Source organism: Hyla sarda, chromosome 3 (assembly GCF_029499605.1).
Source record: "Hyla sarda isolate aHylSar1 chromosome 3, aHylSar1.hap1, whole genome shotgun sequence".
Lineage (NCBI taxonomy): Eukaryota > Metazoa > Chordata > Amphibia > Anura > Hylidae > Hyla > Hyla sarda.
In genome coordinates this window covers 177,598,410-177,619,297 of record NC_079191.1, presented here as the reverse complement: position 1 = coordinate 177,619,297, position 20,888 = coordinate 177,598,410, and the positions used below count along the sequence as shown (strand labels likewise).

The window sequence follows — 20,888 nt, the reverse complement described above, 5'->3', positions numbered from 1 at the left end:
AAAAGCTGACTGAAGACTTCACTAAAGACTCCATTAGGTAAGTTCTTCTGACTAAGTACCCCCTCTTTTTTCCATAGGTACGGACTCGCAACCTCTGGAGACCCCCTGTTTTTGGCCCACCTTCAGGTTATGGGGACAAGGGCTGCACTTTTTTCTGGGGGAGCATTGGCACCTGAGGGGGCATGTATTATGGGGCACTTTACTTTACGGGGCATGTATTATGGGGCACTTTACGTGTGTGTGTGTTTGGTGCAACTACGTTCAGCGCCTTATATTCGGCTGTCAACCGTGGCTCTGTTTTCGGGCCGGGCGCTCTTAGCACCGGCTTACTTTCATTTTGCTGGCAGCGCCTTATAGGCGGCTGACAAGCGGCGGCGCTGCTACGAGCCGGGCGCTTCAGCGCCGGCTTACTTACACTTTCGCCGGCCGTCTCTGCCGCCGTTCAGGCTGCCCGCTCTATTCCCCCGAGCGCATATGCGGCTAGACATGGCGCTCGGGACAAGGAGCGGGCGCTATGACAGTTCTTCTTCGGCCGGTCTGTAGCTCCGCCCACATGGCTGGGAGCTCTCAGAGGCGCGAAGTAGCGTCCAATCAGCGCCGTGGGTGCGATTTTCAATGTGAAGGGATCTGTTACTGTGTGCCTTGCTTCAAGCACGCCCCTTCCTTCCTATTGGCTGGCCTGTTCAGTCTCTCTGGCTGCACGGAGCGAGTTCTCCTCACTGCAGCTGACAGGGGACACAGACTAGGGTGAGAAAGTTCCTGTCTCCTTTTTCCCACATTATGTCCGTACCCAGGGCTGTTCCTCCCTCTAAACAGAAACCTGGAACTTCAGTGACTTATTATATCTGTAAGCACTGTAATACCAAGATGTCTGGCTCTGCTGAGCCCTCTTGCCCTGCCTGCTCCACTGCTCCCCCGGTGCCCCCTGATGCCCCTTCGGTCCCGGTGGGTTCAGCCATTCCTCCTGCCTGGGTTTCTTCCCTGACCCAGTATATGGCTGACTTGACCAAAGTCTCCCGTTCGGTGGCTGAGGCCTCCCGGGAAGTGGTGTCCGCCTTGAAGGGGTCTTCCCTGCGCAGGACCTCTGAGAGGGCCCGCTCCTCGTCTCCTCATACTTCACGCTCTCACAAGCATGCAAGGGGTGCCTCGTCTGACTCTTCCATTGAGTCTTCTGATAGACGTGAGCGTTCCCCTCGCGGGTCCCGCCCCCCCTATCATCTGGGCACAAACGTCGCTCCTCCAGAGGACGTTCTCGGAGTCGCTGCTCTGCCACGCCAGAGCGGCGTACCCGGTCTGGGTCACTCCCCTCCAGGACTGCCTCTACTTATTCACATTCCCCTGGTGGACGAGGCTTCTGAGCCGGCATCTGACTCAGAGGACCGCTCAGACTCAATTGCAAAGGTGAACTCATTGGTGACAGCCATAAGAGACACCTTTCACTTGGAGGACCCAGGATCTTCGGATGTCAATCCAGGAGTATCCTTTCATCGTGCTAAGCCAGCACCTCAAAGGTTCAGCTCTCACGCTGACTTTGGCTACATTCTGGAATCCGCATGGAAGCATCCAGACAAGAGGTTCCCGGGAATCAAGACAATTCAAGAACGTTATCCATTTGACAAGGACTTTGTCGCTAAGGTGGTTTCCCCTCCCTCAGTGGATTCACCAATCTCCCGGATCTCTAAGGCGACTACACTGCCTCTGGCAGATGCCACTGCCTTCAAGGATCCCCAGGACAAGAAGGTAGAATCTTTAGCGAAGTTCGCTTCTTCGCCTCGACATGGGTGTCCAAGGCCCTGTCGGAGTGGTGCCAAAAGCTCCATCAGGATATCTTAGCGGGATCCCCCCCAGAGGATCTATCTGCTCTGGCTCTCCAATGCGCTAAAGCTGGGGACTTTCTGTGCACAGCTTCCATGCAGTCAGCCCGTTGTTCTGACTTTGCGGTGGGTCACCTAGCGGCTCTCCGCCGCTCTATGTGGCTTAAAGCTTGGAATGCAGATGCCGCTTCCAAAAAGGTCTCACTGAGCTTCCCTTTACGGGTGGCCGTCTTTTTGGCAAACGCCTTGATGAGATTATCTCTGAGGCAACGGGAGGTAAGAGTTCCTTGTTACCTCAAAATAAGGCTCGCCCTACTTCCCAAACGAAGTCCTTTCCCTTTCGGACCTCTGGCCCGAGTAAAGGGTCCGGGCAGGCGCCCTCGCGGGACAAGAAGGCTCCCTTGTTCCGGGCACGCCCGTCCTGGAAGTCTGACTCCAACCGGTCCGGCGGTTTTGCGCCCAAATCGGGCAACCGCAAACCCACTTCTGCATGAAGTGAGGCCCCCACCCGCGGTTTCTTTTCGGGTGGGAGGTCGTCTCTTGTTTTTCCGAGACATCTGGACCTCACACATTCAGGACTCTTGGGTCAGGGACACATGGTGTCCAACGGTTACCGGATCGAATTCGCCTCCCTTCCGAGGGATCGCTTTTTTCGATCCCGAGCCCCCCGGTCTCCTCCTCCTGGCGAAGCAATTTCGAGCGGCTCTCCAGTCTCTGCTTCTCCAGGGGGTTATCGTCCCCGTTCCTCCAGGGGAACGTTTTCGGGTTTCTATTCAAATCTTTTTGTGGTCTCAACCGTCGCCTTCTCATCCGCCACTTCAGAATGGAATCTCTCTGTTCAGTGGTGGCGTCCCTGGAACAAGGAGAGTTCCTTTCATCGGTGGAAATCAAGGATGCCTACCTCCCATGTGCCAATATTTCCGATCCATCGTCTGTACCTCCGCTTTGCGGTTCTGGAGGAGCACTTTCAATTCGTAGCCCTCCCCTTTGGTCTAGCCACGGCTCCTCGGGTCTTTACAAAGATCCTTGCGCCAGTGATGGGCCTGTTATGGTCGAGGGGGATCTCGGTGTTACCCTATCTGGACGACCTTCTCATCAAGGCTCCAACCAGAGCCCAGACTCTGGAGAATCTGGACGTCACTCTCCACACTCTGACTCGCTTCGGGTGGTTGGTCAACCGGGACAAGTCAGTTCTCCGTCCTACCCAGTCTCTAACCTTTCTCGGACTTCGATTCGACACGGCCTCTGCCCGAATTTGTCTTCTGCCGGACAAACGTCTGGCGCTCCGGTCGGGGGTCCGCTTACTTCGTACCCAGGTATCAGTCTCCATCCGTACTTGTATGGAAGTCGTGGGTCGGATGCTGGCAACTATGGAGGCCGTACCCTTGGCCCAGTTTCATTACCGCCCTCTCCAACTGGCGATTCTCTCTCGATGGAACAGGTCTCCTCTGTCCCTCGATCGTCAGATTGTTCTTCCTCGCAGAGTCGTCAGTCTCTGCTCTGGTGGCTCCGCTCCCCCCTTCTTCTCCAAGGGCGGTCGTTTCTTCCCCTTCACTGGCAGGTTGTTACAACGGATGCCAGCCTGTCGGGCTGGGGCGGTGTGTTCAGGGATTGGACGGTTCAGGGACTCTAGTCTCCCCCGGAGACCCTTCTTCCGATCAACATATTGGAATTACGGGCGATTCTTCTTTGTCTTCTTCATTGGGAGTCCCGTCTTCAGTCCCGTCCTGTCCGCGTTCCATCGGACAACGCCACGGCTGTGGCGTACATAAATTGACAGGGTGGCACTCGCAGCTCGGCAGCCATGGCCGAAGTGACCAAGATTCTCACATGGGCGGAGAGCAAGGTTCCGGCCATTTCGGCGATTCACATTCCAGGAGTGCTCAACTGGGAAGCGGACTTCCTCAGTCGGTCCTCACCCGACCCTGGCGAGTGGTCTCTTCATCCGGAGGTCTTCACGCAGCTCTGCGACCTCTGGGGCATTCCGGACGTGGACCTCTTCGCGTCCCGGCACAGATCCTTCCGTTTGTGTCCAAGTCCCGCGACCCTCAGGCTCTGGCCGTGGACGCCGTAGTGATTCCTTGGGCGGGGTTTGCCCTACCCTATCTGTTCCCTCGTCTTCCGCTCCTTCCCAGGGTGCTGAGGAAGCTCAAGGCAGAGGAAGTCCCCACCATTCTGGTAGCTCCAGATTGGCCCCGAAGGTCGTGGTACGCCGACGTAGTCAGGCTCCTGGACGACGCTCCTCTGCGTCTTCCGCTCCGCCCGGACCTACTCTCTCAGGGTCCTCTTTGCCACCCCAATTTACAGTCTCTGCATTTGACGGCGTGGCGGTTGAGACCGCGGGTGGGCGGTTTTGCGGGCCCGCGGGTTCTCTTCCCAAGTCATTCACACCATGCTCAAGGCTCGTAAGCCCTCCTCCGCAAGAATTTACCACCGTACTTGGCGGTCTTATTTTCGTTGGTGTGAAGCTCAGGACTTATCCCCTGTAACCTTCTCGGTTCCCCATCTTCTCTCCTTTTTGCAGTCGGGGTTGGAACTGGGATTGTCTCTCAGTTCCCTTAAATGTCAGGTTTCGGCCCTTGCTGTTCTTTTCTAGCGGCCCCTGGCTTCTAATTCTCATGTCCCGACCTTCCTGCAAGGAGTGGCGCACGCTGTTCCTCATCGGTCACCTTCTCCCCCTTGGGACTTGAATTTGGTTCTGAGTGCCCTCCAGGGTGCACCCTTTGAGCCCCTTAGAGAGGTGTCTCTCCGACTCCTTTCCTGGAAAGTGGCGTTTCTTGTTGCTATCACCTCCATCCGGAGGGTGTCTGAACTGGCAGCTCTTTCCTGCCGTTCTCCGTTTCTGGCGATCCACCAGGACAAGGTCATTTTCCGGCCAGATCCTTCCTTTTTGCCTAAGGTGGTCTTGGCCTTTCATCTCAATGAGGAAATTGTCGTCCTGTCCTTTTGTCCTGCTCCTTCTCATCCTAAGGAGCGCTTACTACACAAGCTGGATGTAGTTCGGGCTGTTCGGTCTTATCTCTCCATCACTTCTTCGTTTCGTCAGTGAGATTCCTTTTTCGTCCTTACGGAAGGTCGTCACAAGGGACAACCTGCTTCCAAGGCCACCATTTCTCGGTGGATTCGGTCCGCCATTTCGGAAGCTTATCGCTGTAAGGGGAAAATTCCTCCTTTCAGAGTTGTGGCTCATTCTACAAGTTCTGTTGGGGCATCCTGGGCTCTCCAGAATAGAGCCTCAGCCTCGCAGATTTGCAAGGCGGCCACCTGGTCATCTTTGCACACTTTCTCGAGGTTTTACCGAGTTCATACTTTCGCATCGGCTGATGCTAGTCTGGGTCGTAAAGTGTTGCAGGCGGCAGTGGATCTGCCGTCCGCCTGATTACTTATCTGCCCACCCACGGGACGGCTTTGGTACGTCACACGGTCTGTGTCCCCCAATGGAGCTGATAGAGAAAAGGAGATTTTTGTTTACTTACCGTAAAATCTCTTTCTTGAAGGATCCATTGGGGGACACAGCTCCCGCCCTTTTTTGGGATTTTCCTTTGGTTCTCTGTCCAAGGGTGTGTTCAGTTATGTTTTTTTTCTTCTGGTTCTCGGACAGTTTTAGGTTTTTCTTTGACCTGTTGGTCTACTCCTATAGCTCTGGAACTTAAACTGACTAGCTCAGAGCCTGAAGGTGGGTATATCCTGCTGGGAGGAGCTGACTTTTTTTATTACCATAGTTTCACACCTTCTAGAGACAGCAGCATACACCTGCGGTCTGTGTTCCTCAATGGATCCTTCGAGAAAGAGATTTTACGGTAAGTAAACAAAAATCTCCTTTTTATTTAAAATTGACACATTTACTACATTCTATTACCTATACTTTGGTTTTTCCAACTGTGTGAACCAAATGTCCTGTATTTTATGTCTCAGGTGCTTCATTCACATGCCTAGAGACCACCTTTCGCTTGGAAGCACTGCACAGACAGATTCGAATACTGGGTCAGGATACGCCTTTCAGTCGACTGCAAGCTAAATTGGATTTAGGTAAGAGTCTGTACAAACTTTGTCGGGACTACACGATATAAAAAATGTATTTAGTGGAAGTAGTGCTGGGCGGTATGACCAAAAATGTGTATCGTGGTATTTCTGTAAGTTATGGCGGTTCCACGGTATTTAACGGTATTCCCTCCCCACCCCAATCATATGTGACCCGCGAGCGCTCCTTCTCCCCTCCCCCAATGAATTATCAGCAGCTGCGCTGTACTGTACTCTATATTCCTGTGCCTGGGCTGCAAATATTAAAAAAATAAATTTCCCCCATTGCTCCGGTACCGACCTCACAGTCCTCCGCTACGATCCTATTGCTGCTTTCTGGGGATGGGAACGTCGCAGAGCCGTCAGCCTATCACCAGCTGCAGCGATGTCCCGCCTCGGCCGGTGATAGGCTGAGCGCACTGTCATGTAAGAAGCCGGCCGGCTCTTTACATGACAGTGGGCTTAGCCTATCAACGGCCGAGGCGGGACATCGCTGCAGCCGTTGATAGGCTGACGGCTCTGTGACGTTCCCATCCCCAGGAAGAGCGTGAGGCTGTTACCGGAGCAACGGGGGAACGTAGGTGAAGGTTAGTGAAAGTTTGTTTTTTAATATTTGCAGCCCGGGCACAGGAATACAGAGTACAGTACAGCGCTGCGGCTGATAATTCACGGGTCTCACATGATTGGGGGGCGGGTTAGTGTAGGAGCACTCGTGGGTCACATATGATTGGGGCGGGGGTAGAGAAGGAGCGCTCACAGGTCACATATGATTGGGGGGTAGAGAAGGAGCGCTCACGGGTCACATATGATTGGGGAGGTAGAGAAGGAGCACTTGCTGGTCACATATGATTGGGGGGTAGAGAAGGAGTGCTCGCAGGTCACATATGATTGGGGGGGTAGAGAAGGAGCGCTCGCGGGTCACATATGATTGGGGGGGTAGAGAAGGAGCGCTTGTGGGTCACATATGATTGGGGGGGTAGAGAAGGAGCGCTCGTTAGTTACATATGATTGGGGGGTAGAGAAGGAGCGCTCGCGGGTCGCATATGTGGGGGGGGGAGGGGTCTAACCGGTATTGCGGTATGGGAAAAATTTATATCGTGCAGGAAACAAATTTCGGTATTCTGTATGAACCGGTATACCGCCCAGCACTAAGTGGAAGCCCCAATGCAGTGATCTTTTATGAGTAAAACTGGTTTCTATTGTGCTCCAAACAGGGACTTATTAAAGTGGGAGCTTTAAAAGTTGACTAGTTAAGCTCAAATTTCTGCGTTTTTAGCTAATTTGTGTGTTCTCGGCAGTCCAGTTTTCAGTGAAAATGTTACTTGTTTAAAGAATGGTCATTTGTTTCTCCACAGGTGTGAACCCAAGTAACCTCATGAATTTGTTCACATATGAGAAGGGCTTCTGTTTTGTGCACTATCTGTCCCAGTTGTGCGGGGACCAAGACAACTTTGATGCCTTCCTCAGGGTAATGTAATTTAACATTTTTTTTCTATATTTAAAGTTTTCTTTTCACATGAGTAATTCTCATTGCCTCCTTATCTGCAGGATTATATTGAGAAATTTAAGTTTCGCAGTGTCGTAGCTCATGATCTGCTGGAGTCTTATCTCAGCTTCTTCCCTCATTTAAGGGGAGAGAGTACAGCATGTGGTGAGGGTGAGTCACAAAATATGATGCCATGCATTACTTAAATTATAATTGCCAAATCCTCATGATCTTTTTCCCCACCAGGCCTGGAGTTTGAGCGTTGGCTGAATGCCCCAGGGCCTCCTTTGACCCAGCCAGATCTTTCTCAGGGATCCATATTCACTTCACCCGTGGAAGCATTGAGTGAACTATGGATGGCTGAACCTTTGGACATTGAAGCTGCTGCCAATTTTGCCAATATCACAGACTGGCAAACTTTCCAGACTGTGCTCTTTTTGGACAAGCTGTTAGATCAATCTCCATTGCGGCCAGGTGAATGCATCTCATGTTTGTGTTTCATTAAAATAATTTAGTAAGTTAGTGTAGAACTTACATAGACTATGGCAGAAGTGTATTGTACTGAACTTTAAAGTGCACTTCCAATTTTTGACAAATGACCCTTGTGCAATACGGTCATATTTTTTATTTTATAACCCTTTTCAATTTGGCACCTAAATGTCTGAACAGAGGCATTGGCCCTCATTTACTAAGAGTGTCGGGTTTCTTCATTTACTCCGTGTATTTTTCTCCCTGATTTACTAATGTGTCACATGGGAAAAAAAATTTGTGTTGCACGGTAAATTGTATATATGCCCCCCGCACAGCGCTATCATATACCCACCGCAGCGCGCGCGTATGTGTGTATATATATTTATATATGCCCCCCTGCACAGTGCTATCATATGCCCCCAGCAGAGCATGTTATATATGTCCCCCACACAGCGCTATCATATACCCCAGCAGCGCATGTTATATATGTCCCCCGCACAGCGCAATCATAAGCTCAAGGTAGCGCTATCATTGACAAGCATTCTATTAGCAGAGCATCTCTCCGGCGCTGTTGCTGTGCGATGTCACTGTGCGCACTGACGGTGACGTCGCACAGCAACAGCGCCGGAGCCAGAAGGATCGCGGACCCCGGGAACAGGTAATTATAACACCGGGGATGGGGGAGGCGATGGGGCAGCTGTGGTGGTTGGACTGAGGAGGACTGTGTATAGAAGCGAAGGGGGGACCAGATAATGCTATATATCTGGTCCCCACTTCGCTTCTATACACATATGCCTCTGAAGCGCTATCACTGACAAGCAGAGCATTGGCAGAGCATCGGTCAGCGGCTTCCCGGAGAGATGCTCTGCTAATAGAATGCTTGTCAATGATAGCGCTACCGGGAGCTTATGATTGCGCTGTGCGGGGACATATATAACATGCGCTGCTGGGGGCATATGATAGCGCTGTGCGGAGGACATATATAACATGCGCTGCTGGGGCCATAATATAGCGCTGTGCGGAGGACATATATAACATGCGCTGCTGGCGGCATATGATAGCGCTGTGTGGGAGATATATATAACATGCGCTGCTGGGGGCATATGTTTGCGCTGTGCGGGGGGCATGCGTATATATAATATGCGCTGCGGTGGGCATATGTGCATATAATATGCGCTGCGGGGGACAAGATATATAGAAGCTGTGGGGAGCCAGACATATACATTCCCCCCAGCGATTCTATATATCTTTCCCCACAGCAGTTCTTCTATTTGAGATCCCCGCAGGGATCCCTGAATGGCTATTCAGTACCGGCCATTCAGGGATCCCGGCTGGGAATTTGAAAATGAAAGTAAAATACATCGTACATCGCTGGGGAGTTTTCACGGCTTTGATTTTTTCACCTCCGAGTGTTTTTTCTTTTTCTTTGTCGGGAACACGCCCCTTTTTGTGATAACCACGCCCATTTTGACGGGTTTAAAAAACACTCGGAGTGATGATATATTTTGTCGGGTTGTGCGACCGAATTTGTGTGGCATGGGCTATGCGATACAAATTTGGTCGCACAACCCGACAAAGAGTCGGGTTGACATTAGTAAATGAGGGCCATTGTTTTTCCTATATTCCTTGCAATAGGAGATTAAGCTTCCCACTCCATCTCCACAGCACTCCAGTGCTCCACCCAGTGTAATATGGTTCTATGGCGCTTGGTCTGGAGCTGTAGATGGGTGCTGTGGAGACTGAGTGAGACTCTCTGTGTCTCATTGCGTAGTTATATACAGCGGGAAGAAAAGGTTCTCTGAAAGCTGCACTGTAGTAATTATTTTTTTTTTATTTTTTATTTTTTTAAATCAGATATTTTTATTAAGATTTTAAACATTGTTAAAACAAAAACAATACACCAACAGTAAACCCCCCCCCCTCCACCCACCCCACCCACCTTACAAACAAAGCGTCCTTCTCTCCCCACCGCAGCATCAACAATACACACTAGTAGTGAACTAGAGGTTCAAATATACCCATATCCCAATGAACTCGCTCCCTCACACCTTGCACACAAGCCTCAGCAAGCAGTACCTACAGGCATTCCAACAGAGCTACCAGAGAAACACAAAGATAGTGAGTAAGGAAGGAGGGATGCCACATACAGAAATCCCCAGAATTCGAGCCAAGCATACCACGGCAAGTACAGCCCAAGGATTCAGTCGTCAGGGGGGGGGGCAAAATAGTGAACCCAGGGTCCCCAAACACCATCAAATTTTTCCGTTCAACGTTACGGTTAATATATATCCCTTTCTCCAAGCGCACTATCTGCCGTAATCTTTTAATAAGATCAGCCACTCCCGGAGGAGACGGTCTGATCCAGAACTGCGCGATCAGTTTCCTGGCTTGATAAAACACCCGTAAGATCCCCACTTCTCTCAAGGAGGGTTCTTCATCACAACCAATAAGGCCAAGTAAGCATACCTTAGGTTCTCTAGGCAGGGTAACCCCATAAATATCCCTGATAAGATGTAACACATCAGCCCAATATGTATCTAAGACGGGACACGCCCACATCATGTAAAGCAGATGAGCCTCCAACGCACCACACCGAGGACAGGCAGAGTCAGACCGTACCCCAATAGTATGTAAGAACAGTGGGGTCTTATACACCCTGTGCAAAAAGAACAGCTGCAACAGTCTATTAGACTCCGACAGGGACAATGCCGGGGTAAGAGACAAAGCAGTAGACCATTCCTCGTCACTCAGCCCGCCAAGGTCTCTATCCCACTTTGTTCTGACTGTTAAGGGGAATCGTTCATGATAAAAACTCAAGAGCTCACCGTACAGCCAAGAAATAACTCCCGCAGAGTCCCTCTTCATAACTACAGATTCAAGGACCCTGTTAGTTTGTACCTCCAGCAGTCGCAGCCGATTCTGAATTTCGTACACATGACGGAGTTGCAGGTATCGATAAAATGAGGAACGCGGTAAAGCGAACTCCTCCTGCAAATCCTCAAAAGATCGGACTACCCCCTGTACAGCCAACTGCCCCACTTCACACAGTCCCTTTCTCTCCCAATAACCAGCATCCACAAAAGAGCAGAATACTGGCAAGCCTGGGTTACGCCACAGCGGTGTACACGACATGAAACTTGTAATGCCTAGTAGCTTATGCGTGTGGCCCCAAAGCTTGCAGAGAAGCTGGGCAGTGGGAGAGGAATCCGGAGGTCTGGTCAGGGCTCCAATTTCCAGAATATACAATGGCACCCTCCCTCCATATTTGGCCATAAATAATCTACCCGCAGGACCCAGGAGACTGTAGTCATTTTTAAATAGTTAAGCTATTGGAGGTACACTTCAACGCAATAATGGACTGGATATAACCACAAAAACAGTACCCCGAATGCTGCGCTGATACCTTTAATACCACCCAATATTTGTTGTTGTTCTTATAACAATGCGTTTTAGGGACTAGCCTTTTCATCCTCAGGTTACAGACAAAGGATGCAGTACCTAGTGTGCTGCTTCCTCTTATATACACTAATACAAATTAAAACATAGTTCATTTTTAGTTTGTATTTGTCTGTATAAGAGGATGCAGCATACTAGGTTCTGAGGTACTCTTTTCTCGGTTTTATCCACTGCTTGCACACATCAACCTGTGAGTGGGATCTGGTGTTTCTTCAATTGTTGAGGCTGCAGCTCCCTTGAATTTAATCTGTGGACGTTTTTGGTCAATAAGGCAACTATAGGTGTTGTCTTCACCTAACCTGGAAAGGTAAACATCTTTTCAAATAGCACTAGTAGTATTACAGATTCATACAGTGTCACTCTATGAGGCGATCTGCCTATGTTTTTTTTCTTGGCTATGTGTTTAACTCAGATTTAGTCTACACCACCATGTTTTTACAGTGCTTGTGCAGCCATGTGTCAAGTGCATATCTGTCAGAGACAGCCAGACACCAGCTGCCCTTGCATTGTGCAGCTTTCTGGCCTCCCAACTGTGAAAACTTCAGACATGCCTTTATGGCTTTTATAGCTGCCAGCATGCTTTCACCTCTTGGGGACGCAGGGCATATGCATACGCCCTGCATCCCCGATCCTTAACCCCTTAAGGACGGAGCCCATTTTCACCTCTAGGACGAAGCCCTTTTTTGCAAATCTGACCACTGTCACTTTAAACATTAATAGTTCTGGAATGCTTTTACTTATCATTCTGAGATTGTTTTTTCGTGACATAATCTATTTTAACTTATTGGTAAATTTTTGTGGTAACTTGCATCCTTTCTTCGTGAAAAATCCCCAAATTTGATGAAAAAATTAAAAATTTTGCATTTTTCTAACTTTGAAGCTCTCTGCTTGTAAGGAAAATGGATATTCCAAATAATTTTTTTTTTGGATTCACATAAACAATATGTCTACTTTATGATTGCATCATAAAATTGATGAGTTTTTACTTTTGGAAGACACCAGAGGGCTTCAAAGTTCAGCAGCAATTTTCCAATTTTTCACAAAATGTTCAAACTCACAATTTTTCAGGGACCAGTTCAGGTTTGAAGTGGATTTGAAGGGTCTTCATATTAGAAATACCCCATAAATGACCCCATTATAAAAACTGCACCCCTCAAAGTATTCAAAATGACATTCAGTAAATGTTTTAACCCTTTAGGTGTTTCACAGGAAAAGCAGCAAAGTGAAAGAGAAAATTCAATATCTTCATTTTTTACACTCTCATGTTCTTGTAGACCCAATTTTTGAATTTTTACAAGGGGTAAAAGGAGAAAATGTATACTTGTATGTGTAACCCAATTTCTCTCGAGTAAGCACATACCTCATATGTCTATGTAAAGTGTTCGGCGGGCGCAGTAGAGGGCTCAGAAGCGAAGGAGCAACAAGGGGATTTTAGAGAGTACGTTTTTCTGAAATGGTTTTTGGGGGGCATGTCGCATTTAGGAAGCCCCTATGGTGCCAGAACAGCAAAACAAAAACACATGGCATACCATTTTGGAAACTAGACCCCTTGAGGAACATAACAAGGAATAAAGTGAGCCTTAATACCCCACAGGTGTTTCATGACTTTTGCATATGTAAAAAAAAAAAAAAAAAAAATTTTTCACTAAAATGTTTGTTTTCCCCCAAATGTCACATTTTTTAAAGGGTTAATAGCAGCAAAGACGATTTTCCCGCTAACATCCAGAGTGGGGGGACATTCTGGGGGTTCAATACGGGAATCTCGTCCCTCATACACCATAAACTAGCAAGTGTACCCTGAGGTACTCTCGCAAAGTTTATACATCTTCACGCCATACCGCGCTCGCTTGGTAGGGATGGATTGCCAGAAGCTGAGTCTCCCCTTAAAGCTGATGGGAGACTCATCAATAGCAACTTCCCTTCCAGGGACATAGGCCTCCCAAAATTTGGCCCCGAAGTGATTGATGACCGGCCTGATTTTATACAGGCGGTAATAAGCGGGTTCAGTTCGGGAGGGGACATGCCGCATTATCAGCATAATGCAAACATTTCCGAATGGCATCGAACCGGGGATCGGTCATGGCCATACTGTAGAGAGGGGTCTGGTAGCGCTTTTTTTTTTTGGTAAACATGCCCTCTTAGCCATAAAAGAGCGGTCCGGTTTGTGGCAAAAGCTTTTTTTCTGGTTATAGCGGCTTATTTTATTTATTTATTTATTTTGCACCTATAGGCGGTCCGTGCCACCAGCAGCAGGCCTGTGCTGTGTGGATGGACTGTACCTCTGTGTGCGGCCTGCCCCACCGCTGTCAGTGACTTATCCCTTATTAAAGGGTACCTTTCATCAAATAAACTTTTGATATATTTTAGATTAATGAATGTTGAATAACTTTCCAATAGCGTGTTAATGAAAAATATGCTTCTTTCTATTTGTATTTTTCCCCGATCAGTCCTGTCAGCAAGCATTTCTGACTCATGCTGGATTCCTAAACACTCAGAGCTGCCAGCCTGCTTTGTTCACAGCCAAACAGGCTGTGAACAAAGCAGGCCGGCAGCTCTGAGTGTTCTCTTTTGTGAACAAAGCAGACTGGCAGCTCGTAGTGTTTAGGACTCCAGCATGAGTCTGAAATGCTTGCTGCCAGGACTGGTAGGGAGACCCCTAGTGGTCATTTCTTCAAAGTGGAAAATTAAATAGAAAGAAGCATATTTTTTTATAACATGCAATTGTAAAGTTATTCTGCATACATTAATCTATAATATATCAAGTTTTTTTGATGAGAGGTATCCTTTAACGTTTTTTTTTTTTTTTGTGGTTCAGACAGGTAAATTTTTTCAGGGTTAAGTGTTTTTTTTTATTTATTTTTTATTACATTTTTCGGGTATTTTGTGTGGGGGTCTGTACGTGCCACCAGCCACTGTTCTGGGCTGACTGTTCGGAACCCCCACTGACTTCTGCATTCCCTGCCGCCACCAAGCGCTAATCGGTGTGCACATCACTGATTAGGTAAATGGGGTTTTTTTTTTGGCGTGGGTTTTTTTTTTGGCGTAGGGCTTTTTTTGTACTAGAAGTCTTTATTTTTTTTTTTCCCCTTTATAGTTTATAATTTTTTTCTGTTAAGGTAGGTTAGGGAGGTAGTATCGCACCATACTACATGCAGCACATACACTAATAAAGTTTTCCCCACACATCCCCATTAGAGTAGGGAAATGGCCCGCAGGGCGTTTTCAGCAGAGGAGGCATATGCCTCCGACACTGAAAGCGCCACAGAGGACAAGGAAGACCCCACCTTCCTTATTTCCTGGTCCTCGTCATCATCTAGTTCTGATGATGAGCCACTAAGGCGGCGGAGTCGCTGCCATGCGAGGCTGCAAACCCTGTGCCCCATGCTAGTATGAGTCCCCCTGGCGCTTATACTAGTCAAGCCCCTTAGCCAAGTTTACTGGTGCCCCGTACCAGTGAACTTGTCTGGACTCATCCAGCAGACCACTAACCCGTGATTCCTGAGTTTGTTGGCGACTCAGGAATCAAGATAAAAATGGTTGGGTTCACTGAAATGGATAAAAATGGTTGGGTTCACTGAAATGGACTTTCATTTTTTTTTGTGACTATTTTGTCAATCTGATGGCTGACCAGACGAACCTGTACGCCCAACAGTTCGTCACCGCAAACCCGGGCTCCTTTTTAGCTAGACCCAGTGGCTGGTCCCCAGTCGATGCAGCCGAAAAGCCAAAGGTCAGGCAGTACTGGAGCTGGGACGTCCTCTACCAGACCCCTCTCTACAGTATGGCCATGACCCATCCCCGGTTCGATGCCATTCGGAAATGTTTGCATTATGCTGATAATGCGGCATGTCCCCTCCTGAACTGAACCCGCGTATTACCGCCTGTATAAAATCAGGCCGGTCATCAATCACTTCGGGGCCAAATTTTGGGAGGCCTATGTCCCTGGAAAGGAAGTTGCTATTGATGAGTCTCCCATCAGCTTTAAGGGGAGACTCAGCTTCTGGCAATCCATCCCTACCAAGCGAGCGCGGTATGGCGTGAAGATGTATAAACTTTGCGAGAGTACCTCAGGGTACACTTGCTAGTTTATGGTGTATGAGGGACGAGATTCCCGTATTGAACCCCCAGAATGTCCCCCCACTCTGTATGTTAGCGGGAAAATCGTTTGGGGCCTTCTGCACCCATTGCTAGATAAAGGTTTCCACCTTTTACGTGGATAACTTTTATACTATTATCCCTTTCTTCACATCCCTCGCCACCAGATCCACGGTCTCTTGTGGGACAGTCCGGAAGAGTCAAAGCGGCCCTCCTTCCTATCCCCTCCAAATTCCTATCCCCCACCCCGGGGTGAGTCCCGTTCCTTTTCCCTTGAAAATCCCCTCCCTAAAAGCCCCCCCCCCAGCGACGCCACTGTGAAGGTGAGCTGGAGCGGGGGCGAGCTGCCTGCCGAACGGAATAGCGCAGGAGGACGGGCAAACACCGGCTCGGCTTCGAGGCCCCGGGCCAGCTCGGGGCCCCAAGCAATTGTTTGGTTTGCCTGTCCTGTTGCGACGGGCCTGGGGGGGGGGGGGAGTTGAACTTTATGATCAACTCCTCAAGCCATATAACGCCATGCGGAAAACACGGGTATGGTACAAATAAGTTGCGGTCTACATGGTACAGGTTGCCATGTATAACTCTTCTGTACTGTCCCAGGGACATACCTGCGGTTCCAAGAGGAAGTTCTGAAGGCCCTCATCTCACACAGCAGATCGTTGAGGAGTTCCGGAATTATTACACCTCTCTTTATAACATAAAGGGGAGATACTCTGATCTCCCTGTCCCTATCCTGCGTGACAAAATTAAGTCCTTCCTGGCTTGCCATAGTCTACCTGCTTTACCTCCTTCTTCTTGGGAACATCTTGAACGGCCGCTAGAGCTTGGGGAGGTGACCGACACCATCAAGGTCTTGAAGAATGGTAAGAGTCCTGGACCTGATGGATTCACGGCTCGATTCTACAAATTGTTCTCGGCTTTGGTGGCCCCTCCCTTGCTTCGCTCCTTTAATTCTATCACTGATGGCGCTCGCTTCCCTCCTCAGGCTCTGGCTGCCCATATCGCGGTGCTTCCAAAACCCAATAAAGATCTCTCTAGTTGCAGTAACTATAGACCAATTTCACTCCTTAACCTAGATCTAAAACTGTATTCTAAAATACTAGCCTTGAGACTGGGCTCCTTGCTGCCCTCGGTAATACACACTGACCAGGTTGGTTTCATTAAAGGCCGTGAAGCCAGAGACAATACGTTGAAGTCGTTCTCTCTCATTGCTGGCGCCAAAGCTAGGGGCCTGCCATTTTGCCTATTGTCTATAGATACCGAAAAGGCATTTGACAGAGTAAGTTGGGAATTTTTGGATCTAGCTTTGGCCCATATGGGGATGGGACCTTGGTTTCATAACCATGTGATGGCGCTTTATAAAGGAGCGACCACTCAAGTTAAGGTTAACGGTACTCTGTCTGCCCCGTTTGATATACATAACGGAACAAGACAGGGATGCCCCTTGTCGCCACTTCTTTATGTGATCGTTATGGAATATTTGGCGGTAGCATTGAGACAGAACGACTCTATCAAAGGACTCTCTCTTCGCATAACCACATATACGTTGTCGCTATTTGCTGACAACTTACTTCTATACCTGTCGTCACCACGCATTTCTATCCCTGTTGTCTTGTCCGTGTTTGAGGAATATGGTGCTCTGAGCCATTTTAAGGTGAATTCTCATCCTCAATGTCTCCATCCCTAGTGATGACTTTATTGGGCTGTCCTCATCTTTTTTCCTTCAAGATCCAACGCCACTCCCTCACGTATTTAGGCATTCAATTGGGGCCCGCCCTTTCCACACTCTTTGACAGTAACTATTCCCCTTTCCTACGGTCTCTAGAGCGGGATTTCTCTTCCTGGGGCAAACTCACGCTTTCATGGTTTGGCCGGATGGTGGCAATCAAGATGGACGTCTTACCTCGACTACTGTATCTTATGCAGACCCTCCCTTTTCGTATCCCGGTATCCTTCTTCTCCGGGCCATGGTGACTCGATTCATTTGGTCTTCTGGGGGTCCACGTTAGGGATCGACCGTTTATCGGTATGGCCGATATTATCGGCCGATAATCACGATTTTGGGCATTATCGGTATCGGCAATTACCACCCTGACAGGTAGGGGGAGAGAAGCGGGTGGTGGCGGCGGCCTATGGCAGTGCAGTGCCCGCGGTTATGCTCAGGACGTAAATGTACGTCCTGGTACGTTAAGTACCACATCATCAGGACGTACATTTACGTCCTGCGTCGTTAAGGGGTTAAAGGAGTAGTGCAGTGAAAAATGACTTATTCCCTATCCAAAGGATAGGAGATAAGTTATAGATCTCGGGGACCCCCCGGGATATACTGAACGGGGGGCACCAACAGTCTGCTGGAAGCAGCTGTTCCGACCTCTGCGGGAAGCCGTGGCTGACATGCCGGGAGCGTGTCGGCCACTGCTCTGTGCGGGGGTCGGCGCGCCCCCTTCCAGCAGACTGCTGGGGCCCCGTTCAGGAGCTTGGGGGGGTCCCAGCGGTCCTTTTGGATAGGGGAGTTATCTGTCATTACACTACTCCTTTTAACATAAAAAGTAACAATGTTTGGGCTGTATGTAACTGCTGAAAAAATGTAAATGTGATCTGTTCTCTTAAAAGGAAATGTACTTAAAATTATCTTTCAAAATGTCCCATTGGTAAAATGTGACACAACATTCTAAGCAACAGTCCGAGGGCTAGTCTTTTTTTACCCCTTTAGTTTGTGTGGTGAAAACCACACGCCTGCCAAATTATTAAGTGGTGCATAGACACATATGGTGCCTAGTACACATTTTTTACTTTATTACTCCACTTTGTATGGTGCCGCCTCTGCTGCTTTTTCTGGAAATTTTTTACCCGTGCGCCAAAATGTGTGACTTTATAAAAATGCTATTCAGTCAGTTTGTAAACCCAGTCAAAGCTGTTGTAAATTTGTGACAAATTGTGCAACAAGTCGCTATGATAAATTTCTAACCACTGAAAAAAATTAAAGGGGTACTCCGTAGGGGAAAAAAAGTTGGCAAATCAACTGGTGCCAGAAAGATATACAGGTTTAATTCCCTCTATTTAAAAATCTCCCAGTACTTATCAGCTGCTGTATGCTCTAGATGAAGTTGTGTAGTTCTTTCCATTCTGACCACAGTACACAGATCATGAGCAAATGCCTATACAGAATGGGGGGGGGGGCTTGCGTTTCTGTGCAGTTTTCGGTGAAAATGACGTTACATTTATTCTGTAAATATAACTTGTCATACAATTAATATAGTTTGTTTTATTATACTATTTTTTTTATATATTTTTTTAAAACAAAATAACTTTTTGCGCTGTAATTTTTTTCTGGTATATGATGCTTCTTAGACTCTGAATGTTACACTGCAGTCAGCGTATCGCCGGCCGCAGCGATGTCCTGCCTTGGCCAATGATAGGCTGAGCGCACTGTCATGTAAGAAGATCGGGCCCCACCTTCTCCCTCCTGCCCGGGCTCCTTACATGACAGTGCGCTCAGCCTATCACCGGCCAAGGCAGGACATCGCTGCGGCCGGCGATACGCTGACTGCAGTGGGAGATTACAAGCCTAAGAAGCATGAGGCCGAGCAGCCCCAGAGAGCGGGACACGGATATCACCACAACGGGGGAACGTAGGAAGGTGAGTTAACAGGTAAAGGTAAAAGTTTTGTGCTGCATTTCTCCTTTAAGGGGTCATCCCCTTAAGCACCACAACTTTCCTCTGGTTGTGTGTGGTACAACACACAACCTGAGGACAGGTGTGGTGCTGTTTTTTGAAGAAATTAACTAGTTATTTCCACAGAAACCACCTTGTAATGCTTCTTAAATGTATGGCTTTGTTTAAATATTTAAACATTTTATTTTTTTGTTTTGTTTCTCCAGAAGTTATGCTGCAGCTGTCACTGTGCTATTCTGCCGATCTTGCGACTATGAACACAGAAATACGCATCCGCTGGCTGCAAATTGTGGTGCGGAACAACTTCCAGCCAGACTTGCCCCGAGTGCGTCACTTCCTTCTATGCCAAGTTAGTGTCATGTTTATCTTCTCTAAAACCCTTAAGGACACAGGAATTTTTTTTATTTTTGCACTTTCCATTTTTTACTCCTCACCTTCCAAAATTCATAACATAGTAACATAGTTCATAAGGTTGAAAAAAGACCTTATTGAAAATCAGAATAAGTACCATTAATAATCACTTACACACATTCTCCCCCCAGTAATGACATCACAGTGCACTTTGCGGTGAAAATGACATGTTACATTTATTCTGTAAATATAACTTGTCATACAATTAATAGTTTTATTTAACTTTTTTTTTTTTTTTGAACAAAATAACTTTTTGCACAATAATTAGTATGCTTAAAATTGTCCTCTTTTGACCCCAATATCTTTTTCATTTTTCTGCATACGGGAACATACAATGGCTCCTTTTTGTTTTGATGAGACTTTATTTTCTTTCTGGTATAAGATGTAACCAAAAATACTCAATTCTGGACTTTAGGTTACCGTACGGTTTAATGTTATTTTATTTTAAAAATCGGAAAAGTGGGGGTGATTCATACTTTTATTAGGGAAGGGGTTATTTTATAGTCCCTTAGGGGACTATTACTTGCAGTCTTTAGGCTATGTTCACATGCCAGAATTTCTGCATAAAAATTCGGCATGAATTTTATAGCCAATACACTGTCCTATTCACACAGCAGAAATTCTGCTGCAGAATTTCCACTGCAGCAAGGGAATGGGCAATTCATTTCTGCTGAATTTACTGCAGAATTCCGTTCAGAAATTCTGCCGTGTGAACATAACCTTAGATTGCAAACACTGAACAATGCTGTTCCAAAGAACAGCATTGATAAGTGGTATCGGCGCTCCATTGCTCTAGCCTGCCATGGCTTCCTGGAGCATTGGAGCGCCGATCGGACGACAGTGCGCATGCTGAGAAGCACAGTTTCTAAGGCAGCCATATGTCATACAGGGATTTCCATGCATAAGCCCTTTTTTAATTAAATAGGACTCTTGCACTCTGGAACACTCTGAGCAGTGGTATAGTTTATCCAGGGTGTGCAGCATGTCTCCATGCCAATCTTTGTAGAAAGGGCAGGAGAGCAACACTGGACTTGCCTTTTAAAAAATAGCATCTTTGTACTCCTACATATTTCTATTAATGTGTATGTGATATGGTACACATCTGATTTTACTAACATTTCCCAGTGATACAACCCCTTTAATTGCTTCCTGTACTGTGGATTTTTACTCCATATGTTCTGTAAGAGCCATGAACAGTTCAGTTCAGTTTATTGATTTAGTTAGATTGTGTCTGTAATTTAAAGGAAATCTCCAGTCTTGAAAAATTTAGGGGATAAGTTTTAGTTCGCTTGGGGTCCGACCACTAGGACCCTCCCCCCGGGATGTCCCATTTGGTGCCCCGGCAGCCCACGGGAAGGGAGCATGTCAACCACAGGCCGAATTGGCGGCCGACACGCCCCCTCAATACAACTCTATGGCAGGGCTGGAGCGCTGCCTTCGGCAATCTCCGGCTGTGCCA

General features: G+C 47.9%; 1 protein-coding gene across 1 annotated transcript in view; it reads left to right on the top strand.

Annotated features, from left to right (window-relative positions):
- The window catches only part of RNPEPL1 (arginyl aminopeptidase like 1), a 35,169-nt gene that overhangs the window by 10,956 nt on the left and 3,325 nt on the right, over nt 1-20,888 (top strand). The window contains exons 6-10 of the mRNA XM_056565594.1: nt 5,730-5,843; nt 7,190-7,302; nt 7,383-7,491; nt 7,567-7,794; nt 19,225-19,367. Coding sequence (XP_056421569.1) covers nt 5,730-5,843; nt 7,190-7,302; nt 7,383-7,491; nt 7,567-7,794; nt 19,225-19,367 — 707 coding nt within the window. The remainder of the gene's footprint in view (nt 1-5,729; nt 5,844-7,189; nt 7,303-7,382; nt 7,492-7,566; nt 7,795-19,224; nt 19,368-20,888) is intronic.